Source organism: Nelumbo lutea, chromosome 4 (assembly GCF_056320005.1).
Source record: "Nelumbo lutea isolate HS-2025 chromosome 4, American lotus-T2T, whole genome shotgun sequence".
NCBI classification, from domain to species: Eukaryota; Viridiplantae; Streptophyta; class Magnoliopsida; order Proteales; family Nelumbonaceae; genus Nelumbo; species Nelumbo lutea.
Genome location: NC_142687.1, coordinates 49509941 through 49530420, shown reverse-complemented (window position 1 = coordinate 49530420; position 20480 = coordinate 49509941). Strand labels below are relative to the sequence as shown.

At 44.5% G+C, this 20480-nt stretch overlaps 1 protein-coding gene across 2 annotated transcripts in view; it reads left to right on the top strand.

Moving 5' to 3' along the window:
* UNG (uracil dna glycosylase) overlaps positions 1 to 9242 on the top strand; it is a 28996-nt gene extending 19754 nt beyond the window's left edge. Inside the window, exon 7 of one of the 2 annotated variants that reach the window (XM_088981859.1) lies at positions 8973 to 9242. In XM_088981859.1, the coding sequence (XP_088837985.1) occupies positions 8973 to 9039 (67 nt within the window). In that variant the 3' untranslated portion in view covers positions 9040 to 9242. Of the gene's footprint in view, positions 1 to 7322; positions 7626 to 8972 lie in introns of those variants that run through there. The other variant, XM_088981860.1, reaches the window with a different exon arrangement.
* The last annotated feature ends 11238 nt before the right edge of the window (positions 9243 to 20480 follow it).

Sequence of the window (20480 nt, the reverse complement as noted above, 5' to 3'; positions counted from 1 at the left end):
TTGACAGAAAGGGTTGGTGAGTAGAAGACTTTTCTTCTTTCTTGAATAAACTTGTTGCATAGCTGGCTTGGTCACGGATCCACCTGTGTTCCTAACAAGCCCTCCTGATGAATTGCCCTCATCCTCAAGGGAGAATTGAGGAAATTGCTGCCTCAGTACTGTACATGATTCCCAAGTTGCATCTTCTCTTGGTAAGCCTTCCCATTCAATCAGAGCTTGTTTTATTATCTGGCTTCCCACCTTAACCCAATGATAATTCAGAATTGTCTTGGGGGTGTAATTGCAGCATACATTCTTCATTAAATTCTGGTAATACCGAACATGGTGTGGTGTGGGGGGTTAAACGTTTCTTAAGTAGGGAAATGTGAAAAGCTGGATGGATGCATGAGGTGAGAGATAGGTCCAATCTGTAAGCAACCGACCCAATGCATTCTAAAATTGTATACGGACCATAATAATGGGCTGAGACATGCAGCCACATAGGTCTTGATGGCCTTTCATGCCAATCCAGAAGTAATGGGCTGAGAGGCATTTGTATGTCCTGAGAATGCTTGAATGTCCTCCTTGTGGTGATGCATGGAACAATTCCAAGAGCTGTTGCAAATGGGCTGATTGGGCCTAAATACCTAATCTGTCTTTGTAAAGGAGGATTGAATCCACCACTGTATATCCTGGTGTAGTATTTGGGTTCTTGGCCCATTTACTACATATAGCCTGAAGCTTGGGATCAGTCTTTGCTTCTTCTTTGAGTTGTGTTGCTAAGTTATAAACTGGGCTTGATTCAACGAGTTTGTACTTGATGGTGTAATTATAACCCATGAGTTTATGAGCCCAATGTTGCTGCTCGTCAGTGTGGATCTGTTTCTCCAACGAATAGTGCAAGATCTTATGATCTGCACAGATGATGAAGTGGCGGCCCACTAAGTAGTGGCGCCATTTTTGTACTACTGTCACCAATGCCATAAGCTCTTTCTCATAAACTGATTTTGCACATGCCCGTCCTGAGAGGACCTTGCTGAAGTAGGCAATGGGCTGTTTTCCTGCATTAGCACTGCTCCTATACCTCCCCCTGATGCATCACATTCTAGTACGAAGGACTTGGAGAAGTATGGTAGAGCTAGTGTTGGGTTGGGGGGTTAGTTACAGCAGTTTTCACTGTTGATGACAGTGTACCTTGTTAACAGGTTACCGTCAGCTACTGTTGGTAATGTTGCCAGAATGGAAAAGGTATTCAATTGAGTCTCTAGCTTCACCTTCTTAAAGGTATTTGGATGTGTTGCTACTCCTATCTCAGGCTGTAAAAAAGCACAAAGTTGAGTATAGATCTCACGACTGCATTTTCCTGGGGTACAACTCTTCTCATTGAGGGTAGTGCTTCTCCCCTTCCACTGGTAGGTTTTACATCTCATAGAATGTCATGTTCAATTAAGATACATTCCCATATACTGCTACAACATCCCAACTAGTGGCTACTCCTCCTACAGGGGCCATTGTTTCTATTGCCATTTACAGTAGCATAGTCACCAATCAAAGGCCCAACTTCTTCGCATGGGCTTGTTAAAGATCACTCCCCATGAGTATACTGAACTGGTTATAGATCACTCTATTCATGAGTCCATTGAGCCTTTTTCCTTGACATCTGGGTCTCTTCCTCAGCTGAGTCGGTAACACCTCCCTCCCCTCCCACTGTTACTACCGAGTCGCCACCATGTCATACTTGACCCATTAGTGATATCATGGATTGTGCACCTGTTGCTACATCTAATTGGCTGGACTATGGAGCCAATATAATTAGCTGCAAATGGGTGTTTAAAATCAAACATAACAATGATGGTACTATGGCCCAATAAAGCATGCATAGTGGGGTGAGGCTTCACACAAGAACCAGGTCTGGACTAAGGAGACACCTTCAATCCTGTGGTGAATCAAACCGCTATTAGGACTGTTTTGGCACTGGCCGCCTCATTTGGCAAGCTCATGCATCGATTAGATGTACAAAATGCCTTCCTATTTCTTTAATTGCTTGGGTTTGAGGACCCCTCTCAGTTCACACATGTTTGTGAGTTATCCAAGGCCTTATATGGCCTAAAACAGGCACCCAAGCCCGGTTTTTTAGGCTCTAGCACTATTTGCTTCAGCTGGGATTCAAGGGATCTTCCTCAAACAATTCTCTCTTTTATCTGCACTCCCCTGCTGCTACTACATTTATTCTTGTATATGTTAATTGCAGACTTGTCGCCAGCAACAACAAGTCATCCATCACTCAACTCCTTAGTGACCTGTCTCATGCTTTTTCTCTCAAGGACCTTGGCAAGGTGCATTTCTTCTTGGGTGTTCAACTCCATCACTCTGATGGAATGTTTCTCACCCAACAGTAAATACTTTCTTAACATTGTCACATGAAGCATGCCAAGCCAATTTCAAGTCCCATGGTGCCCAATGCTCTACTCTCATGGGATGATGGTGAAGTATTGATTGATCCTACACTCAATAGAAATATTGTAGGAAGCTTACAAGGTGCCATGTTGACTCAACGAGATGTTTCATTTCCAATGAACAAGGTAGCCAATACCTTCACCATCCTATCGTCAGCCATATGTCTATTGTCAAATGCATCTTGTGTTACACGAAGGAAATAATCACCTATGGTTTTGGTCTCTTTCTTGGGCCCAATTTTATAGCATGGAGTGCCAAAAAGTAAACCATTGTTGCTCTCTCCAGCACTGAATTGGAGTTATGGGCTCTTGCTACTGTTGGTCACCAAGATCCTCTAGATTCAAAAACTTCTTGATAAATTTGAGGTCTCCTCTTGTGGACCACCCATTTCATGGTGTGATAATGTCGGTGCACTAAATTTGGCAGGTAGTCCTATCTTTCAAGCAAGGACCAAACATATTGAAGTAAATTTTCACTTTGGTTGCAACCTTGTCACCAAGAAGATGTTGCATGTTTGCTATTGTTGATTAATTGGTGAATATTTTCACCAAAGGGTTACCTAAAAGGATGGGAGATCCATCATATGGTTGGCCGAACCCTGCAGGAAGGTTGGGCGAAATTTCAAAAATTTCTTTACTTCCATCCGGAAATCGTATTCCCAATTTAGAAAACTGCACTTTTAAGGTTCGTTCTTGTAACCAAATCGAACCAAATCTGAAACCAAGATTAAGGAGGGATATACCTGATACAGAATCCACGCAAAAAGCTCCTCTCAGCGCAGGTGTTCACACCCAAAGAGTGTACCAAATCCTCCATCCACTAAAGATGACATAGCTTAGGATGAGGTAGGATCAGTATGTAGTTCTTCATCAAGAACATGTGATTCTTTAGCAAGAATAAAATGGGGTAGTGAGCACAGCTTCTGAATTGTTTTTTCTGGCAAGAAACAATATCAAGATCAAATCTTGATCAGTTCCAAGAATTGGAGATTGAACATGGTAGGGTGGCAAGAGTAGGGAGAAAAAGAACTAAAGGCAAAATCAATCTAACTGAGTTGTCTTCTGTAATGTCTGTGTGTATTTTTCATATCCACCCTGCTCTCTATTTATAGCCTTAAAGAGACAACCTCCTAATCTGATTACGATTCTCTTGATCCAAATCTTTATTTGGATTTGGACTCTTTAAGTGATAAGGATAATCCCTTATCTTATTTGCAAATAAAGATTAGCTATTCCTAATCAATTTAGGAGTTCCTTAATCCAAATCTCTATTTAGATCTGGACTCTTTGAGCGGATAAGAGTTATACTCTTATCCTTATCTGTTGATCCAAACCTAGATCTGCCCCTATTTAATTAGTCTAATTAACCCAGTTCGAAATGGGTTTTAGGCTCATTAAGCTTTCAGACTCGCTTCCTTTTAACGTAGGCTAGCTTGGCTCTCTTTGTATGGCGTGGGACCCTAGCATTGATATACACATCAGCCACATGGGTTCAGCCTAGCCTCTGTTACAAGGTCTGGCCGAATTCACCACTGAATACAGTGAACCCTTGAGTCCATCGCCTTGGGCTCTTAATGGGCCCAACATTTATACTAAATGGTCGTTGGGTCCAGCCATCTTATGGAGGCCCAAGGACTGTGGGCAGATATAATATTAGCCCATCAGGTATAACCCTCAATGGTCTTACACTTAACCTCTCAGCCCTTAATGATCAAACATTGTCCGACAAGAGATGACCTCTCCCTCGGCTGCAAGGTACAATGCTGCACTCTCTATTCACATGGACCCCGGGAATTAAAACATTTTGCAAACAATTTGTAAAACCATAATATTTATCTCTATATAAATATATTTTGCAAAACCAAATTTCAAGCACATTTGAAATCCACTACCGGCAGTTTAAGTTTCCATCAGAGAGTGCATTTTCCCGATCATTCATTTTGTTCGACAAAAGGGTTGATCCTGTCACTATGATCACCCACTCAAATGAATTATTGGACTGACCCAACATACCCAGGTTTTGACCCCCTCTAAGGATCTCATTGATTGGCACATCGAAGACAGCCCAATCCGACACCTAGTGCAGTATCATAATCGAGTCTAGGGGTCGGGTGTAACGTTCCGATTTTGTCCATCTATCTCCAAGGTCCAGGGCAATACTGAAATTTTGGTCCGGTTTAAGGTTTCAAGAAAACTCACATTGCATGTACCTCAGGTCTCACCCTGGCAGCTGAGACAAGCCACTCCAACCAACTTGGCAGTACATCAGTGTCAGCCTTGGTAGGATAAATCTCCCAAGATCTATCAAACGACTGTGAAGATTCTAAACTAACACGAGTCTCATATGTGTCCAGTTTAAGGGTATTACATAGAAATACGCCACAATAACATGAATCAAATATGTACTTTATTCATTTACAATAAATGTCATAATGTACATCATGCTGATTGGAGCTAAGGGCATACATTGTCTAACATTACCACCACCTAAGTTTGTTGCATTAAGATCCAAGCTTCATGTCATTGACATGCTATTTTTCTTGAAGAAAGTGTGTTAGAGTTATGTAAACTTTTGAGATACATCAGTAGTTTTTATCCGTACCATCTTGTATCTTGTTTGTTCAGTGGCTTCAGCAGTTCGAACTAAAAGAAGAAGAACAACAACAACAAATCGATCGAACATGGTAGCCTAAACCCTACAATTCGACCATAATATGGAATAGGGGTTTAATTAAGTACAATGACTAAATTGCCCCCACTTAAGTATGGGACAGTAAGTCTAATTAGAATTGCCACATAAGCATATAATTTAAACTGGCTAAAAATGACTAATATACCCCTCATTCGACTAACTCTAACACTCCCCCTCAAGCTGGAGAATATATGTCATATAATTCCAGCTTGTTACATATATAGTCCATCCTCCCTAAGTTTAAACCTTTTGTAAACAAATTTGCCCACTGATCACCTGAGCCCACATGTTCTGTGCTTATCTCTCTAGTAAGGACTTTCTCCCTCACAAAGTGGCAATCAATCTCTATATCCTTTGTTCTCTCATGAAAAATAGGATTAGATGAGATGTGAATTACAGCTTGATTATCATAGTACAATCTCATATGTCTGTCCATTGTGCATCCAATTTCTTGTAGGAGGTTTTTCAACCATACTAATTCACATGTAGTGTGTGTCAGGGCTCTATATTCGGCTTCAACACTACTTGACACAACAGTCTGCTTCCTACTCTTCCATGTCACTAGATTGCTTCCAAGGAATGTGTAGTAACCTCTAGTAGATCTTTTATCCGATACAGAGCCTCCCAATCTGCATCTGTATACCCAACTACCTCAATTCTTCCTCTTGGTTTGTACAATAACCCACGGCCTGGAGCTCCCTTCAGGTACCTTATAATTCTAAGAATTGCATCCCAATGAGGTATCCGAGGATTCTGCATAAATTGGCTAACCACGCTGACTACAAAGGAGATGCTTGGTCTTGTGATAGTCAGATAGTTCAGCTTCCCCACTAACCGTCTGTATCTTCGAAGATCATCAAATATTTCACATGTATCACTACTCAACTTAGCCTTTGGTTCCATGGGAGTTTCAGCTGGTTTACACCTAGCAGTATTGTTTCATCCAGTAGATCAAGGACATATTTTCTTTGCCACCGATTTACATGGATGGAAACTGCAAAAGAAGTGTGGGATAGTGTCACAGAAATCTATTCCCAAAAGCTTAATGTTGCTCGGATCTACAAGTTGAAGCATGGTGTGAATAATCTTAGATGTTTCATCTAGTAGATCAATAACATATTTTCTTTGTCACCGATTTACATGGATGGAAACTGCAAAAGAAGTGTGGGATAGTGTCACACAGATCTATTCCCAAAAGCTTAATGTTGCTCGGGTCTACAAGTTGAAGCATGATGTGAATAATCTTAGACAGGGGGAGAAGCCCTTAGCAGTCTAATTCTCTATGATGAAATCTCTTTGGCAAGAGATTGATCTGATGGAGATTGTTGTTTGGGGTTGCACAAAGGATGCAGAAACATATAGGAGGTTGGTGGAGGGAAATTGGGTATGAGTTCCTCACTGGACTCAACTCGGAGTATGATATTGTGAGGCAGAATGTATTAGCAAAGGATGGGGTGACTTTGTCTTAGGTATATGTTATGGTGAGCAGTGAGGAGAGCTGAAGACATGTTCGGTCTATTGAGCTACAGGTTGATCACTATGCTAATGTTGGGATGAAACCGAAGGCTAGCATTGGGAAAAAATGATGTTATCTGTGAATACTACAAGAAGCCTAAATACACTAAAGACACATGTTGGAAGTTGCATCCAAAGCTCGTTCTTGGCAGATTCAAGAAAGAAAATGGTTGAAAAAGGGTTGAAATTGGAAAAGGTGGAAATGCAAATGTAGCCACCTCTTCACAAGGTGAACAAGGATAGGGTGGAGAGAAGTCAGTGGAAGAACAACTTGCAGCCGCCAGAGCTGAATATGAGAAGTATGGTTGCATCATCAGTCACTTGGAGTCCATTGCTATAGCTCCTTCAAAGACTGTTCCTTCCTCTGCATATGCTCACTCAGGTATTCATGTCACTGCACATCATGCTTCTGTCTCAGGTATTCATAAAACCCCTTGGACCTGTGTTCCATAATTATTCACCTCTTACCAACTTATTTTTGGTCGGGATAAGATACCCCTTGCTGATGGCTCCCTAGCCCCTATCATAGGAAAGGGAAACATTAAGACCTCTAATGCCCTAACCTTATCATCTGTTCTTCATGTACCTAAACTTAATTCCAATTTGCTTTTAGTTAGTAATTTGACTAAATCCCTAAATTGCAATGTGACATTTTTTTTCCTTCATATTGTGTTTTTCAGGACATGGAATCTCAGAAGGTGATTGGGAGTGGCCATGAGGCAAATGGGATCTATCTATTAGACATGCCTAAGTAGAGCCAAGTATGACCTAAGAGAACTACATTTGTTTTAGAGTCCACTAGTCGTATTATGTCATGTCATAGTCGTTTGGGCCATTTGTCATTTTCTTCATTGAGTCAATTGTTTCCAGAGTTAGTTAAAGGAATTAGTCTATTGAGTCTTCATTGTGAGTCTTGTGAGTTCTCAAAGCATTGTAAGAGCACTTATCCTTCAAGTAATAAAAGATTAACTATTCATTTTTAATATTTGTTCACTTCGATGTGTGGGGGCCTTACCATTTACCATGTATGGGTGGGTATAAATATTTTATCCTATTTATTGATGATTTTTCACGATATACTTGGATTTACCTTATGCATTCTTGGGCTGAAGTGCCTAAACTTGTGCAGCAGTTCCATGAACACGTACTCAATTTAATACCTGCATCAAAATATTCCGATTAGACAATGCTAAGGAATATTTTGAGGACCTTACCTCCTATCTTGAGAAGTTTGGAGTTATTCATCAGAGTTCTTGTGCTCGTATTCAACAACAAAATGGAGTAGCGGAGAGGAAAAATAGATACATTGTGGAAGTTGCAAGGAACATTCTTTTTGCTACCCATGTTCCTGTGAAGTTTTGGAGTGACGTAGTTGTACCAACTACCTACCTTATTAACCACATGCCTTATTGAGTCTTGGAGTTAAAATCTTCTTGAGTCGATGGCAAGTATTGAGAGTTGTTTCACCCCAAAAGCCAAAAGTCTAAAGCTCGAAGTCTTTTTTTTTTTACTTTGGGATGTCAACCCTTAAGTGACTTTGGCTTTCTAGACACTTCCAGAAAGTAGGCGCTACCAAGTAAACAATGCTAACTTTTAGATTTTCAGACTTTTGAAAGCTGAAAGTCCATAAATAAAAGCTTATCCAAATGGTACCTTAATTAATGGATACTTTATTATAGGAGAAAAGTGAAAAGACAAAAGGCAATAGGGAAGAGATTGTATGGGTTTAGGAGAGGGGGAAAGGTCTAAGGAGAGACTTTCAAGGAAAGGATAAATGCAAGTGGAAGTGAGGTGATTATGAGGAGAAATTAGGAAATGAGTGATTATTCTTTGAGAAAAATGAAAAAAAAAAGAATAAAGAAAAGGAAAATTTAGAGGGGGCAATGAAGGAAGCAGAGGACCTTTGAAATGGCATACATTGTTTTAGTATATAGATATAGATAAGTGATAATATAAAATGCTGTAAATTTCATTACCATCCTTAAAAAAAATCCAAATTTTAACTATATATAATTTGAAATTTCTGCAAAACCAGTATCAAAGTTTCAGTTCCAAGCCAGGTCAAAACTTGGTTGAAAATTGAGTTTTAAATCCTTGTAAGGAGGGAGATAAGTGCAGTGCTTAAATGAAAACTACATTGTTCCATGTAAGTACTTGGAAGTTAAGGGCTAACCTATATATAATGGTGTGGATGATGCTATGCATGTACACATAGCACATGGTAACAATGTAGTGCAACTAATGTAGAAATAGTAGCATTACAAATTTTTCATATTTATAGTGCTATCTTATAATTTGTGGTGTTTCTCTTTCTCATTGTGTTGTAACAGGCATTTTTCACAGACAAACCAGATTTTGGAGAAATTGGGTATTCTCCCTATAGATTGGCAACTCTAATCCTGCTGAGTTCTGTCACCTAATATTTTGTTGCTTCTTTCTTTTTGGTTCACGATTGAATGCCTAACAAATTCTCTCTCGGCTCTGGATTGTTAAGAACTTAAGATATATAACATATTTTTGGATTTCCTCTACTGATATTGTAAATGCCTTCATTTCATATAGTATTAATATTAACAATCTTGTTGATGCTTCTCCCACAAGAGCTGGTATCACTGGCTAGAAAAGACAACAATGGGTCAGTTATCCGCTTGCAGTTCGCATTGTTTGCAAATCTTGCAAACGAATCTTCTTCTCCAACTGGTGACTGCAAATCTGCTATGTTTTATTTTCCCCATCATGTATGTTTTGTTATAACAATGCAATAGTCACGAACTTCTTTACTTGGATCTTCAGATGCCATCCTTCGATCACTGTTTGGATCATCTATAATTAGCACAGATTGACTCCAAATAGGCTCTTGATCATTTAAACCTTTTCTTGTTGCTTGATAAGTTGTTTTATTCCTGCTTCACAAAACAAAACTTGCACCTTAGACCATTCAATAATTTTAAAATATCTTTCCGCTTGTTAAGGTTCAAAGTATTGGAAATGTAAGGTGTATTGGAAAGGTAATTTTAAGAGACGTATCGAGATGCGCTTTGAAAATATATAGATACGAACGAAAAATCAAATTACGCATGGATACACTAGAAAATTCAAAAAAAATCCTTAAAATATGAATAATAATAATAATGAGTTTTATGTGAGTATAACTAATTTATTTAAACATAAAAACCATTCTTTAATAATTTATATAAAGCATTTGGATATTGATGTAGTGCAATCTGGCTGCTCTCAGTTGGAGGTGATCTGGCTTCCAATAGACAACGGACTCAGTTGATCTGTAAAAAACTAATCAGAGAACCTGGGGTTGCTTATTCGACGAGGTCGCTTTGATGCTTAAGTTAGTACTTAGTTGCAAGTTAATAATAGCTTAGAATGCAAGAGGGCTAGAGAGCATAGATTATGTGTACCTTTCACCCCCGGGGGGTGGATCATTTATATAGTGGAGCCTTTGCGGGTTTCACGGAGCGGTTCTGGGATCCTCGTTACAATGAGGTCCGTTTCTGCGTTAATTGGGGATAATGCTGCCAATTGATAAGATTTATCACTTCCACCTGAATCGGGTGGGGGAGATAATGTTAACTGTTACGAGGCATGATCTCGTAAGGCATGGAATCTGGTGGCGAGATCTTCGGGGTTGCCATGCAGTGGTCGGTCAGTATTACCTGAGCTAGTGCCCTTTGGATCCGACTGGTACAAATGCCGAAGTGCCTTGGGACCGAGGTGGTCCTGATGAGATCTTGCACCGAGGTGAACTCGTCCCGAGGTGGTTTGGTTATTCGAGCTTGATCCGTTGTAGGCTTGGTGCGTCGGATTGAGCTATCATCCTGCTAGCTAGGTTGTGTCCACGTGTCCCCTTATTACTAGGTCGGGCCAAATCACCCTACATCAATTGCCCCCACTCCTTGAGCCAGGGATCCTAACCCAGTGCGGGGAATTCATGATGAGCCAAGTGGATTTGGTCCGAGGTCCAGGTAGCTAGCCAGATGAATAACGGGTCAGACTTGTTCGGCTACCTGGCTCAACCAGGAAAAACCCAGGTCGCGTTTGGCCTACGCGTGGACGTCACACGATCTTTGAACTCTGCGGACGTAAAAAAATGTGCTAAACCGATTTTATCCTCAGTGGTCGCGCAACCGATTTTCTTAGGAGCCGTTGGATTGTTTTGATCTCGACCGTTAGTTTTCGAACATAGCGGATATAAATAGGGGGTCCGTGACTCATTTTTCTTGCCACAAATTCTATGATTGATCTCTCTTGAGGTCACGCCGGAGTCTTTCAGCTCGCTCTCTCTTTGTGTTCCAAGGTCGTCCTTTTTGGTGAGTTTGTGTTTTCCTTCATTTGTTTCTCCTTTGTTTTTTAATCATGTCTAGTTCTAGCGTAGACAGGCTTTTAGGTAGTTCTAGTGAAGTTGAGGGTGTCGTGGTGCAATCCGCGACCCCTGTTGGGGAGGTCAGGTCGCCGCTAGGTGACTCCCCTCTTTAGTCTTTAGAGGAAACTTCCGTTCCCGAAGTTGAGCCATCTCGGCTCAAGGAGACCGAGGTTCGAGAAGAGGTCTGTCCTCTAGAATGGAGGCCCTGTCTACTTCCCGGGGTTGGGATCTAGACGACTTCGGTCCTTTTACTTTGACCTTGGATAGGCTAATGTACCTAGTAGCTCGCTATTGTCTTCCCAATAGCTTAGTCTTTAGTCTTCCTCTAGGTCAATATCCTTGGGCTCACGATCACCATGAGCTCGCGGTCTTTGAGGAGCAGCTCGCGGCCGGGCTGCGTTTCTTGCTTCACCCGTTCATCATAGAGGTAGTAACATCACCATCGACCAACTACATCTGAACTCCATCCGGAATATAGTTGGTATCATCTCCTTGTTCCACACGTATAACCGACCTCTGTCCCTAGATACCCTCAGCCTGATCTGTGCGATCAAGAAAAATTCTGCTTGTCTGTGCGGGGACGTCAGACAAAGCTATTACATCTCTCCTCGGCCTGGGTTCAAAATCCTGTTCGGATGTCCGAACAAGGTTTCAGCCTAGAAGAGGAGGTACTTCATTGTTCGAAATCCTGAAGGGTGGTCTTTTCCAACTCACTGGAGGGTGGCTATCAAGGATCCTAGGGTGAGCTTAGATGTAGAAACTAGGGCAGTTATCAACTCGTGGAGGGACCTCGGCCTCGAGATGAAAGATTTCTTGGTCGAGGAGAAGCTTGTGCGAGCTGGTCTGAGCCCTCCTGGTAGGTTTCCACCTTGGCTTTTTACTTTAAGGTTCTCTTTAATTCGCACCTAACCTTTTGCTCTTGCAGTTACCATGCCGGAGGTCAATGCCAAGGACCTTCTCAAGAGCGCTCAGAGAGGGAAGAAGAGGAAGGCTTCGAAGAAGCCTTACCGGGAGGCCGATCCTTCAGCCCCTGTCCCATCCGAAGTCCTTGTCGTGGAGCCGATCTCTGCCGAGCTCCCCGAGGAGGAGGTTCGTCCTCAACCCCCCGTAGTGGACCTGGATGACGACCAGGAGGACGATGCTTAGCCTCATGAACCGGGGAGCACTTCTGTACCCGAGTAGGAAAGCGTCCAACCTCATAGGCTAGAGAGTGCTTCTGCACCGAAACCCAAGTCCTCCAAGGATAGCATAATGACTCTTCGGCTCGGAATATGCAAGAGTAGGGATGCCATCTTTCCTGACGAGGTCGTGGAGTGGGCTGACATGTCTACAGCCATGCTCGGAAGCCGAGCTGCCGGTTATTGCATGGTGGTAAGTATCTTACTTTACATTTTTATTTCTTTGTCAATTTCAAATGTACTTACCTCGGTTTTATTTGCTAGGTGAACTTCGCCATTCATTCGTTAATGTGCTAGTTCGAGATCCGTCTGAAGTAGGCTCGGGATGCCGAGGAAAAGGTACGACAGCTTCATCACGAACTGGACATAGCTCGGGGCGAGATACTTTGGGCCAAGAATGGAGCTCGTAGCCAGCAGGAGCTAATCTTGGTCATGACTGAGGAGGAGAAGCAACAGGAACTAATCTCTGCACTGACCGAGGAAAAAATGAGGCAACAGGAGCAAATCTCAACGTTGACCGAGGAGAAGGCGAATCTTCAACGAGAGATTGAGAATCTCGAAGTGACGATCCAGGAGCTGATACAAATTTAAATGTCAGTTGTCCCTAATGGGCCCAACCTGTTGATATATGCTGAAGTGGGCTAGACATCGTAAGGCTTACACCTGAGTTGTCTACGCTTTAGGCATTAGAAGTACTTTGCCTATGCCGAAGAGGCGACTAGGACTTATACGCCCATGCCGAGGAGGTGACTGGGACTTGATCACCCATGCCGAAGAGGTGACTGGGACTAGTTCGCCCAAGCCGAAGAGGCGACTGGGGCTTATATGATGCCGATGTCTTTTATCAGCTCGGCACTTTTAGACCTTGGACTTCTGTGAGTGACTCGCGGTCTACTCTCCAATTGACGATCATAGGTGGTATCACCTTAAATTGCTAATGTTCCACGCTCGAGGTACCTATTTTCCTTCTAAGGTTTCGAGCTTGTACGTACCTTCCTCGAGTACCCGCTTTACTCGGTAGGGACCTTCCCAATTCGGTCCGAGCTTTCCGACACCGGGCTCAGGCACCATAACTTTCCGAAGGAGCAGGTCTCCGACACGGAAGTGTCGCTTCTTGACCCGGGCATTATAGTACCGAGCCACTCTTTGCTGGTAGGCTGCGGTTCGGATATATGCGAGGTCCCGTACTTCTTCCACCAGGTCGAGGTTGGTACGGAGCTCGTCATCGTTTGCCTCTTCGTCATATGCCTTTAGGCATAATGTAGGCACCTCGATCTCAACAGGGATTACCGCTTTCGTGCCATACGTAAGGTTGAAGGGGGTTTCACCTATGGCGGTCTTGACGGTGGTTCGGTGAGCCCATAGTACACTGGGTAGCTCGTCTACCCATAGCCCCTTAGCTCGGGCTAAGCGGGTTTTTAGTCCACGGAGTATAGCTCTGTTTGTGACTTCTGCCTGCCCGTTTGCTTGAGGGTGTGCCACCGAAGTGAAATTCTATTGTATCCCCATCTTGGCACACCAATTCTGAAACTTGATATCTTTGAACTGCTTACCGTTGTCGGAGATAAGCACCCGAGGTAGCCCGAAGCGGCATACTATACTCCTCCAAAAGAAGTTTGTACACATCGTGTTGTGATTGTGGCTAGGGGTTCCGCCTCCACCCACTTTGTGAAGTAATCCACTGCTACCACCAGGAATCTCCTTTGTCCTGTCGTTGGCAGGAATGGTCCAAGAATGTCGATCCCCCACTGTGCGAAGGGCCATGGGCTAGTAAGGTACTTCAGGTCGGCAACAGGCTGGTGGTGGATGTTGGCGTGCCTTTGGCATTTATCGCACTTCTTGACAAGCTCTAGTGCGCTTGACTTCATCGTGGGCCAGTAGTACCCCTGTCGTAGCGCTTTCTGGGCGAAGGCCCTACTCCCCAAGTGTCCGCCACACAGGCCTTCATGAGTGTCGCGGAGAACGAGCTCGGCTTCTGGGGGTCGCAAGCAACGCAAGTAGGGGAGCATGTAGGATCTTCGGTACAGTCGTCCGTTTATCATGACGTATTTGGATGCCTTGCGCTCTACCCTTCTGGCTGCATTGCGATCTGTAGGGAGGGTCCTGTGAAGCAGGTAGCTCGCGAGTGGGTCAATCCAGCTCGGCTCTGCTTGTGCAACAGGAGTGACCTATTTTGCCCCCTCGAGAATGTTGGGCCAAGGTAGGTTCTCTATATACACGGTCCTCATGGTATTGCTACTCATGTTGGCTAACCGGGACAAGGCATCGGCCTCAGCATTTTCGAACCTTAGAATCTGCTTGATGAAGTATGATTGGAAGTTGCGTAGAACTTCCCTAACCTTGGCTAGATAAGCAGCCATGGTGGGGTCGCGAGCTTCGTAATCGCCAGTGACCTGGTTGACCACGAGCTGGGAGTCACTGTAGATGACGATGTGTTTGGCTTGTACTTCGTTCGCTAGAGCGAGCCCGGCTATTAGTGCTTCGTACTCCGCTTCGTTATTGGCGGCTACAAACTCGAACCGAAGTGCGTACTCCAGCTTCACCTTGCTTGGCCCGTATAGAATGATGCCGGCTCTGATTCCTTGCTGATTAGATGAGCTGTCTACATGGAGGATCCAGGGCTCCTCGTCCCAGGTTGGCCTTGCTCTAATCGGGACTGGTGCCGCACTAGTTGAAGCTTCTTCTCTGTGCTCGAGCTCAATCAATTTAAGGACTACGGTGCTGAAGGTGCATTCTGCAACGAAGTCGGCGAAGGCTTGGGCCTTAATCGCTGTCTGAGGCTCGTATCGGATGCCGTACTCGTTGAGTTCGATGGCCCACTTTGTCAATATGCCAGATACCTCGGGCTTGAGTAAGATTTGCCTCAGAGGTTTGTTGGTGAGGATGACGATGGTGTGGGTTTGGAAATACGGATGAAGCTTCCGAGCTGCAATGACCAGTGCATACGCCAGTTTCTCGATCTCTAGGTACCTTGTTTCGGTGTCCTACAAAACTTTGCTGACATAGTAGATGGGTCGTTGAACCCGATCCACTTCCTTTATCAGTATCAAGCTGACTACCTCATCACTCGCGGAGAGGTACAGCTTCAAAACATCGCCCTCCTCGGGTCGGGTCAGAACCAGGATGCTAGCGAAGTATTTTTTCAGCTCGTCGAAGGCGAGCTATCATTCTTTGGTCCATTCAAAATCTTTACTTTTCTTAATTGCCTTGAAAAAAGGTAGGCAACGATCTACCGACTTAGACATGAAGCGGCTCTGAGCGGTTATACGACCGTTTAGCCTCTGAACCTCCTTCAATTTATGAGGTGGACTCATATCTAGGATGGCCTTTATTTTTTCAGGGTTGGCTTCGATGCCACGTCGGTTAACTATGTAACCCAGGAATTTACCCGAGGAGACACTGAAGACACACTTGTTAGGGTTTAACTTCATATTATATTTGCACAAAATTTCAAAAAAGACAATGCAAATCATTTATTAAACAATTTGAAAATTGGGTTTTGACGACCATGTCGTCAACATAACACTCAACCTTGTTGTCGATCAACGGCTCAAAGATTCTGTTTACAAGTCTTTGGAAGGTCGGCCAAGCATTTTTTAGTCCAAAGGGCATGACCTTGTAACAGTACAATCCTAGTTCGGTTATAAAAGCTGTTTTTTCCTCGTCAACAGGGTCTATCTTGATCTGATTATATCCTGAGTATGCGTCCAAGAAACTCAGCAACTCGTGCCCTGAGGTCGTGTCCACTAGACGATCGATCTTAGGGAGTGGGAAACAGTTCTTTGGGCAAACCTGATTCAGGTCGGTATAATCGACGCACATGCGCCATTTACCGTTGGCCTTTTTTACCAGAACGGGGTTAGCTATCCAGTTCGGGTAATGGACCTCCCTGATGAAATCGGCTACGAGGAGCTTCCCGACCTCCTCGTCGACTATCCTCCAGCGCTCCGGGGTGAGGTTACGTTTCTTCTATCTGATGGGCCTGACTATAGGATCAGTATTTAACTTATGAGTTATTATCTTTGCATCTATATTGGGCATCTCTGCCGCGGATCATTCGAACATATCTAAATTTTTAATTAAAAAACTTACCAGTTGAGAATGAAGAGGTTCCTCGACCGGTGCACCGATCTGGAGAGTTCTAGCTAGATCTTCTATTAAAACAGGTACGTGGATTGTTTCTTTGGTTGGTGCAGCTCGCTCCTTGGTGTACTCCGTAGGTCGCTCTAGCTCGAGGTCATCTGCTACCTTGGCTTTCCCTTTGAGGGCGGCGACGTAGCATTTGCGAGACTCGAGCTGGTCGCCTCGCGCTACCCCTACTCCGAAGTCTGTGGGGAACTTCATAGCCAAATAGTAGGTGGACACCACTACGCGAAGTGCATGAGTGATGGTCCGACCTACAATGGCATTGTACGGGGAGGGAGTCGCGACCACTAGGAAAGTGTGCTTGAATCTCGCAATGTTAGGCCACGTTCCAACCTCCACAGGTACTGAAATTTGCCCTAGGGGCCTAACTTCTTCTCCGCTGAAGCCTACCAAAGGAGTACTTATGGGCTTGATATCGCTTTCCTGGAGCTGGAGCTTGTCGAAGGCGTCCTTGAACAAGATGTCAATCGAGCTCCCTTAATCAAAGTCATTGATCCTCATCTTTATGACTAGCGCGTCATCATGGGGGTATTGAATCCCGCGTGCGTCGTCTTCTGTGAAGAATATGGAATCTTTGAACCTTGGTTGCTTCGGAGGATTTTGTTCTTCTCGTTCTAATTCGCAAACCGAGGTCTTCCCCGCTGCCGAGGTGCAGCCCGCGACAATAGACCCGCCAGTAATCATATAGATTACCCCGCGGATTGGTCTCTCTTTGGGCAGCTATCTTTGCGGCTGCTCACTCAGTCTGTTACTGGACTCAAGAACATCTCTCTTTTGCTCCCCCTACCGATCTGTCTGATTTTTATTATCTTTCTGTACAAAATTTTTCAAGTATCCGCAACAGATAAGTTCTTCAATCTCGTCGTAGAGGTTTCTACAATTTTTGGTACTATGGCCATGATCTCTATGGAAATGATAGTATACATTTTTGTTTCTTGTGTTGGGATCTCCCCTCAACTAGGGTGGCCACTTCACATAAGAGGCGTCCTTGATCGCCATGAGAATCTCTCCCCGCTTCGCGTTAAGGGGTGTGTAGTTCGTCCTTTCAACCGGAGGAGTTCGGGAACACTGATCTGACTTGTTCCCTCTCCTGGTTGGTGACTTGCTCTTTATTCGCTTGTTGTCCCTGTTGTTCGAGGTGTCACCTTCTTGTTTCCTCTTCTCCATTGAATTATCACTTTTCTAGTTCATCTCCTCTTCTGTCCCAATGAACTGATCAGCGAGCTTGAGAAACTCGATGATATCTTTGGGTTTGTTGGCTACCACGTGCCAGTTGAACTCCTGTGAGTGATACCTCTCTCCGCTACCGTGAGTCTTACAGCGGGATCCAGGTCGGGAATTTGTAGACAAGTGTCGTTGAAGCATTTGATGTAGCTCGAATCGACTCTCCTTCCCTCTAGACTATGCTGAGGAGGCTTTCTTGTGACCTCGGACACTTCTTGCTGGTGATGAAGTGCGAGGTGAACATCTGCACAAATTGCGCCCAACTCTTGATCGTCCCAGGCGCGAGGTTCTTGTACCACGTGCGAGCTACTCCTTTGAAGGTTGTAGAAATGTCAATGCACATGCAAGATTCATCAGCCCCGGCTAGGTGCATCTGGGACTAGAAGGAGTCTACATGATCATTTGGGTCGAATGACCCGTCGTACTTATCCAGCGGAGGTACTTTGAAGTCCTTCGACATCAGGGTGGCCATGAGCTCGAAGGACAAAGGAGATGGCATGGAGAGGAGAGTGATCTTTGTGGTTCCCAAGCTCGCCTCCTCTTTACCTTTGGGCTGTTCGGGCTGCCTTGGCCCAGTGAGTTGGTTTGGAATTGTAGCTCAGTGTGCCTTACGACGCCGCTTCTGTTGCTTCTTGACTGGTTTTGCATTTGTACTGCTAACTTCGATGTGATCGGGTATGTTGCGGACACGGGGTAGTTCGGACTACTGGTGCTGGCTGATGTGGACGGAGGGACCTCGCCTGGAGACCGCGGCCGGAACCCCAAACAGATTCCCTACGAACGGACCTTCTTGACGCGACGACCTAGGTGAAACGGCCCTGGCAAACTGAGTGTCTCCCGATCTGTTGACGTTATCCGACGCATGAGTAATCTGTCTGTCCCTCCTGCCGCGAGACGCTCCCAAGGGGATGTGGAACTTGGGAAGTATGTCCTCGGCGAGGATTGCGAGTGTTCTGATGATGGGATTTGCTTTGCTGTGGGGCTGGATTCCGAGGTGGAACCGGTTGTTGATTCTGCGGTAATGGAGGGAACTGTTGCTAATATTGCTACTGGTAAAAGTGGTGCAGGACCTACTGTTGGTATTGCTGGAATTGTTGGACCTGTTGCATTTGGACCTGAGTAGTTCGCACGTAGTGTACCAGGTCATCAAGTTGATTCTGCCCGACTGCAGGGGGGATCACAGAGGGTTCAGTAAAGGTTGCACCAACTGTAGGAGGGAGTGGGGCATCCACTGGTGCTATGACTCGAGACACGTTCAATGTTGGAATCCCATTTGCAGAAAGAGGCACAGTGAACTGTCTGATACACACGGTCGGGACCTGAGGTTGCCCCCCGGAGACGTTCATTTCAGCATTTTGTCCGGTGTTACTAGAGGATGCCATGGATGCTTTTCGAGGAAAAAGGCTTCTTGTACCGTTTCCCACAGACGGCGCCAAATGATGTAGCGCAATCTGGCTGCTCTCAGCTGGAGGTGATCTGGCTTCCAGTAGACAACGGACTCAGTTGATCTGCAAAAAGAAAATCAGAAAACCCGGGGTTGCTTACCCGGCGAGGTCGCTCCGATGCTTAAGTTAGTACTTGGTTGCAAGCTGATAATAGCTTAGAATGCAAGAGGGCTAGAGAGTAGAGATTACGCGTACCTTTCACCCCCGGGGAGTGGATATAGTGGAACCTTCGCAGGTTTCGCGGAGCGGTTCCAGGATCCTCGTTATGATGAGGTCCATTTCCGCGTTAATTGGGGATAATGCTGCCAACTGATAAGATTTATCACTTCCGCCCGAATCGAGCGGGGGAGATAATGCTAGCTGTTACGAGGCGTAATCCCGTAAGGCATGGAATCTGGTGGCGAGATCTTTGGGGTGGCCATGCGGTAGTCGATCAATATTACCCGAGCTAGTGCCCTTTGGATCCGACCTGGAAGCCATGTTTTGCTCCCTCGATTGGGTTAGATGATCCAAATTGGTGTCAAATTGCAACTGCACGTAGATGGAATCATGATTGATAAAGTGGAGACAAAGCGAGACCGGATCTGCTCCTCACACCTGGCGCCTTACAGGTGCATCCTATCATACATTGGGAACATTTTCCGTACTTATTTATTATTATTTATGGGAGATGTTCCCAATGCACGGTGGATGTGCCTATGAGGCGCCCATTTATGAGGAGTAGATCCCATCATCACAGACAAAGCAGCACCCGTTCCCCACTTGACCGGCACCAATGGAGAAAAATCGAGGTTTCGCGCAAAATCTCCATTTTGCTCCATTGAGTGTGTTATACAAACGGGATTGGTGCCAAATTGCACAAGCACGTAGATAGGAGTCATGATTGACGATGCTGAGGTGGACCCGCAGCCATTCTCACTTGTAAAATATCCATTCTGCTCTGTTGAGTTGGTTAGAGAATCGGATCTGTGCCAAATCGTATCGACATGTTGGTGGAGACATGATTAACGAAATGAAGTCAAATCTGCATTCATTCCCTAATCAGCCAACCATAATGGAGAAAAATGGAGGTTTTCTAGAATCTCCATTTTACTCCACCAATTGCATTGGAGGATCGAATCAGTGCCAAATCGCATATGCATCATGTAAGTGGAGTCATTATTGGCGAAACAGAGGCTGACCTACACCCATTCTCCACTCAGTCGGCCCCAATAGAGCAAAATGGAGGTTTAGCAGAACTTATGTTTTGCTCTGTCAACTGAGTTAATGGAATCAAATTAATGCCAAATTGCATCGACACGTAATTAGAGCTATTATTGATGATGTGGAGGTAGACCTGCTTCCATTCCCCGCTTGGTTGCTCTTATGGAGGAAATCAAAGGTTTTACGAATCTTCATTTTGCTTCCTAGAATAGGTAAAAGGAATTAGGGATGGCAATTTTTTTTATTTCTCCAATCCTCGTGGGGATT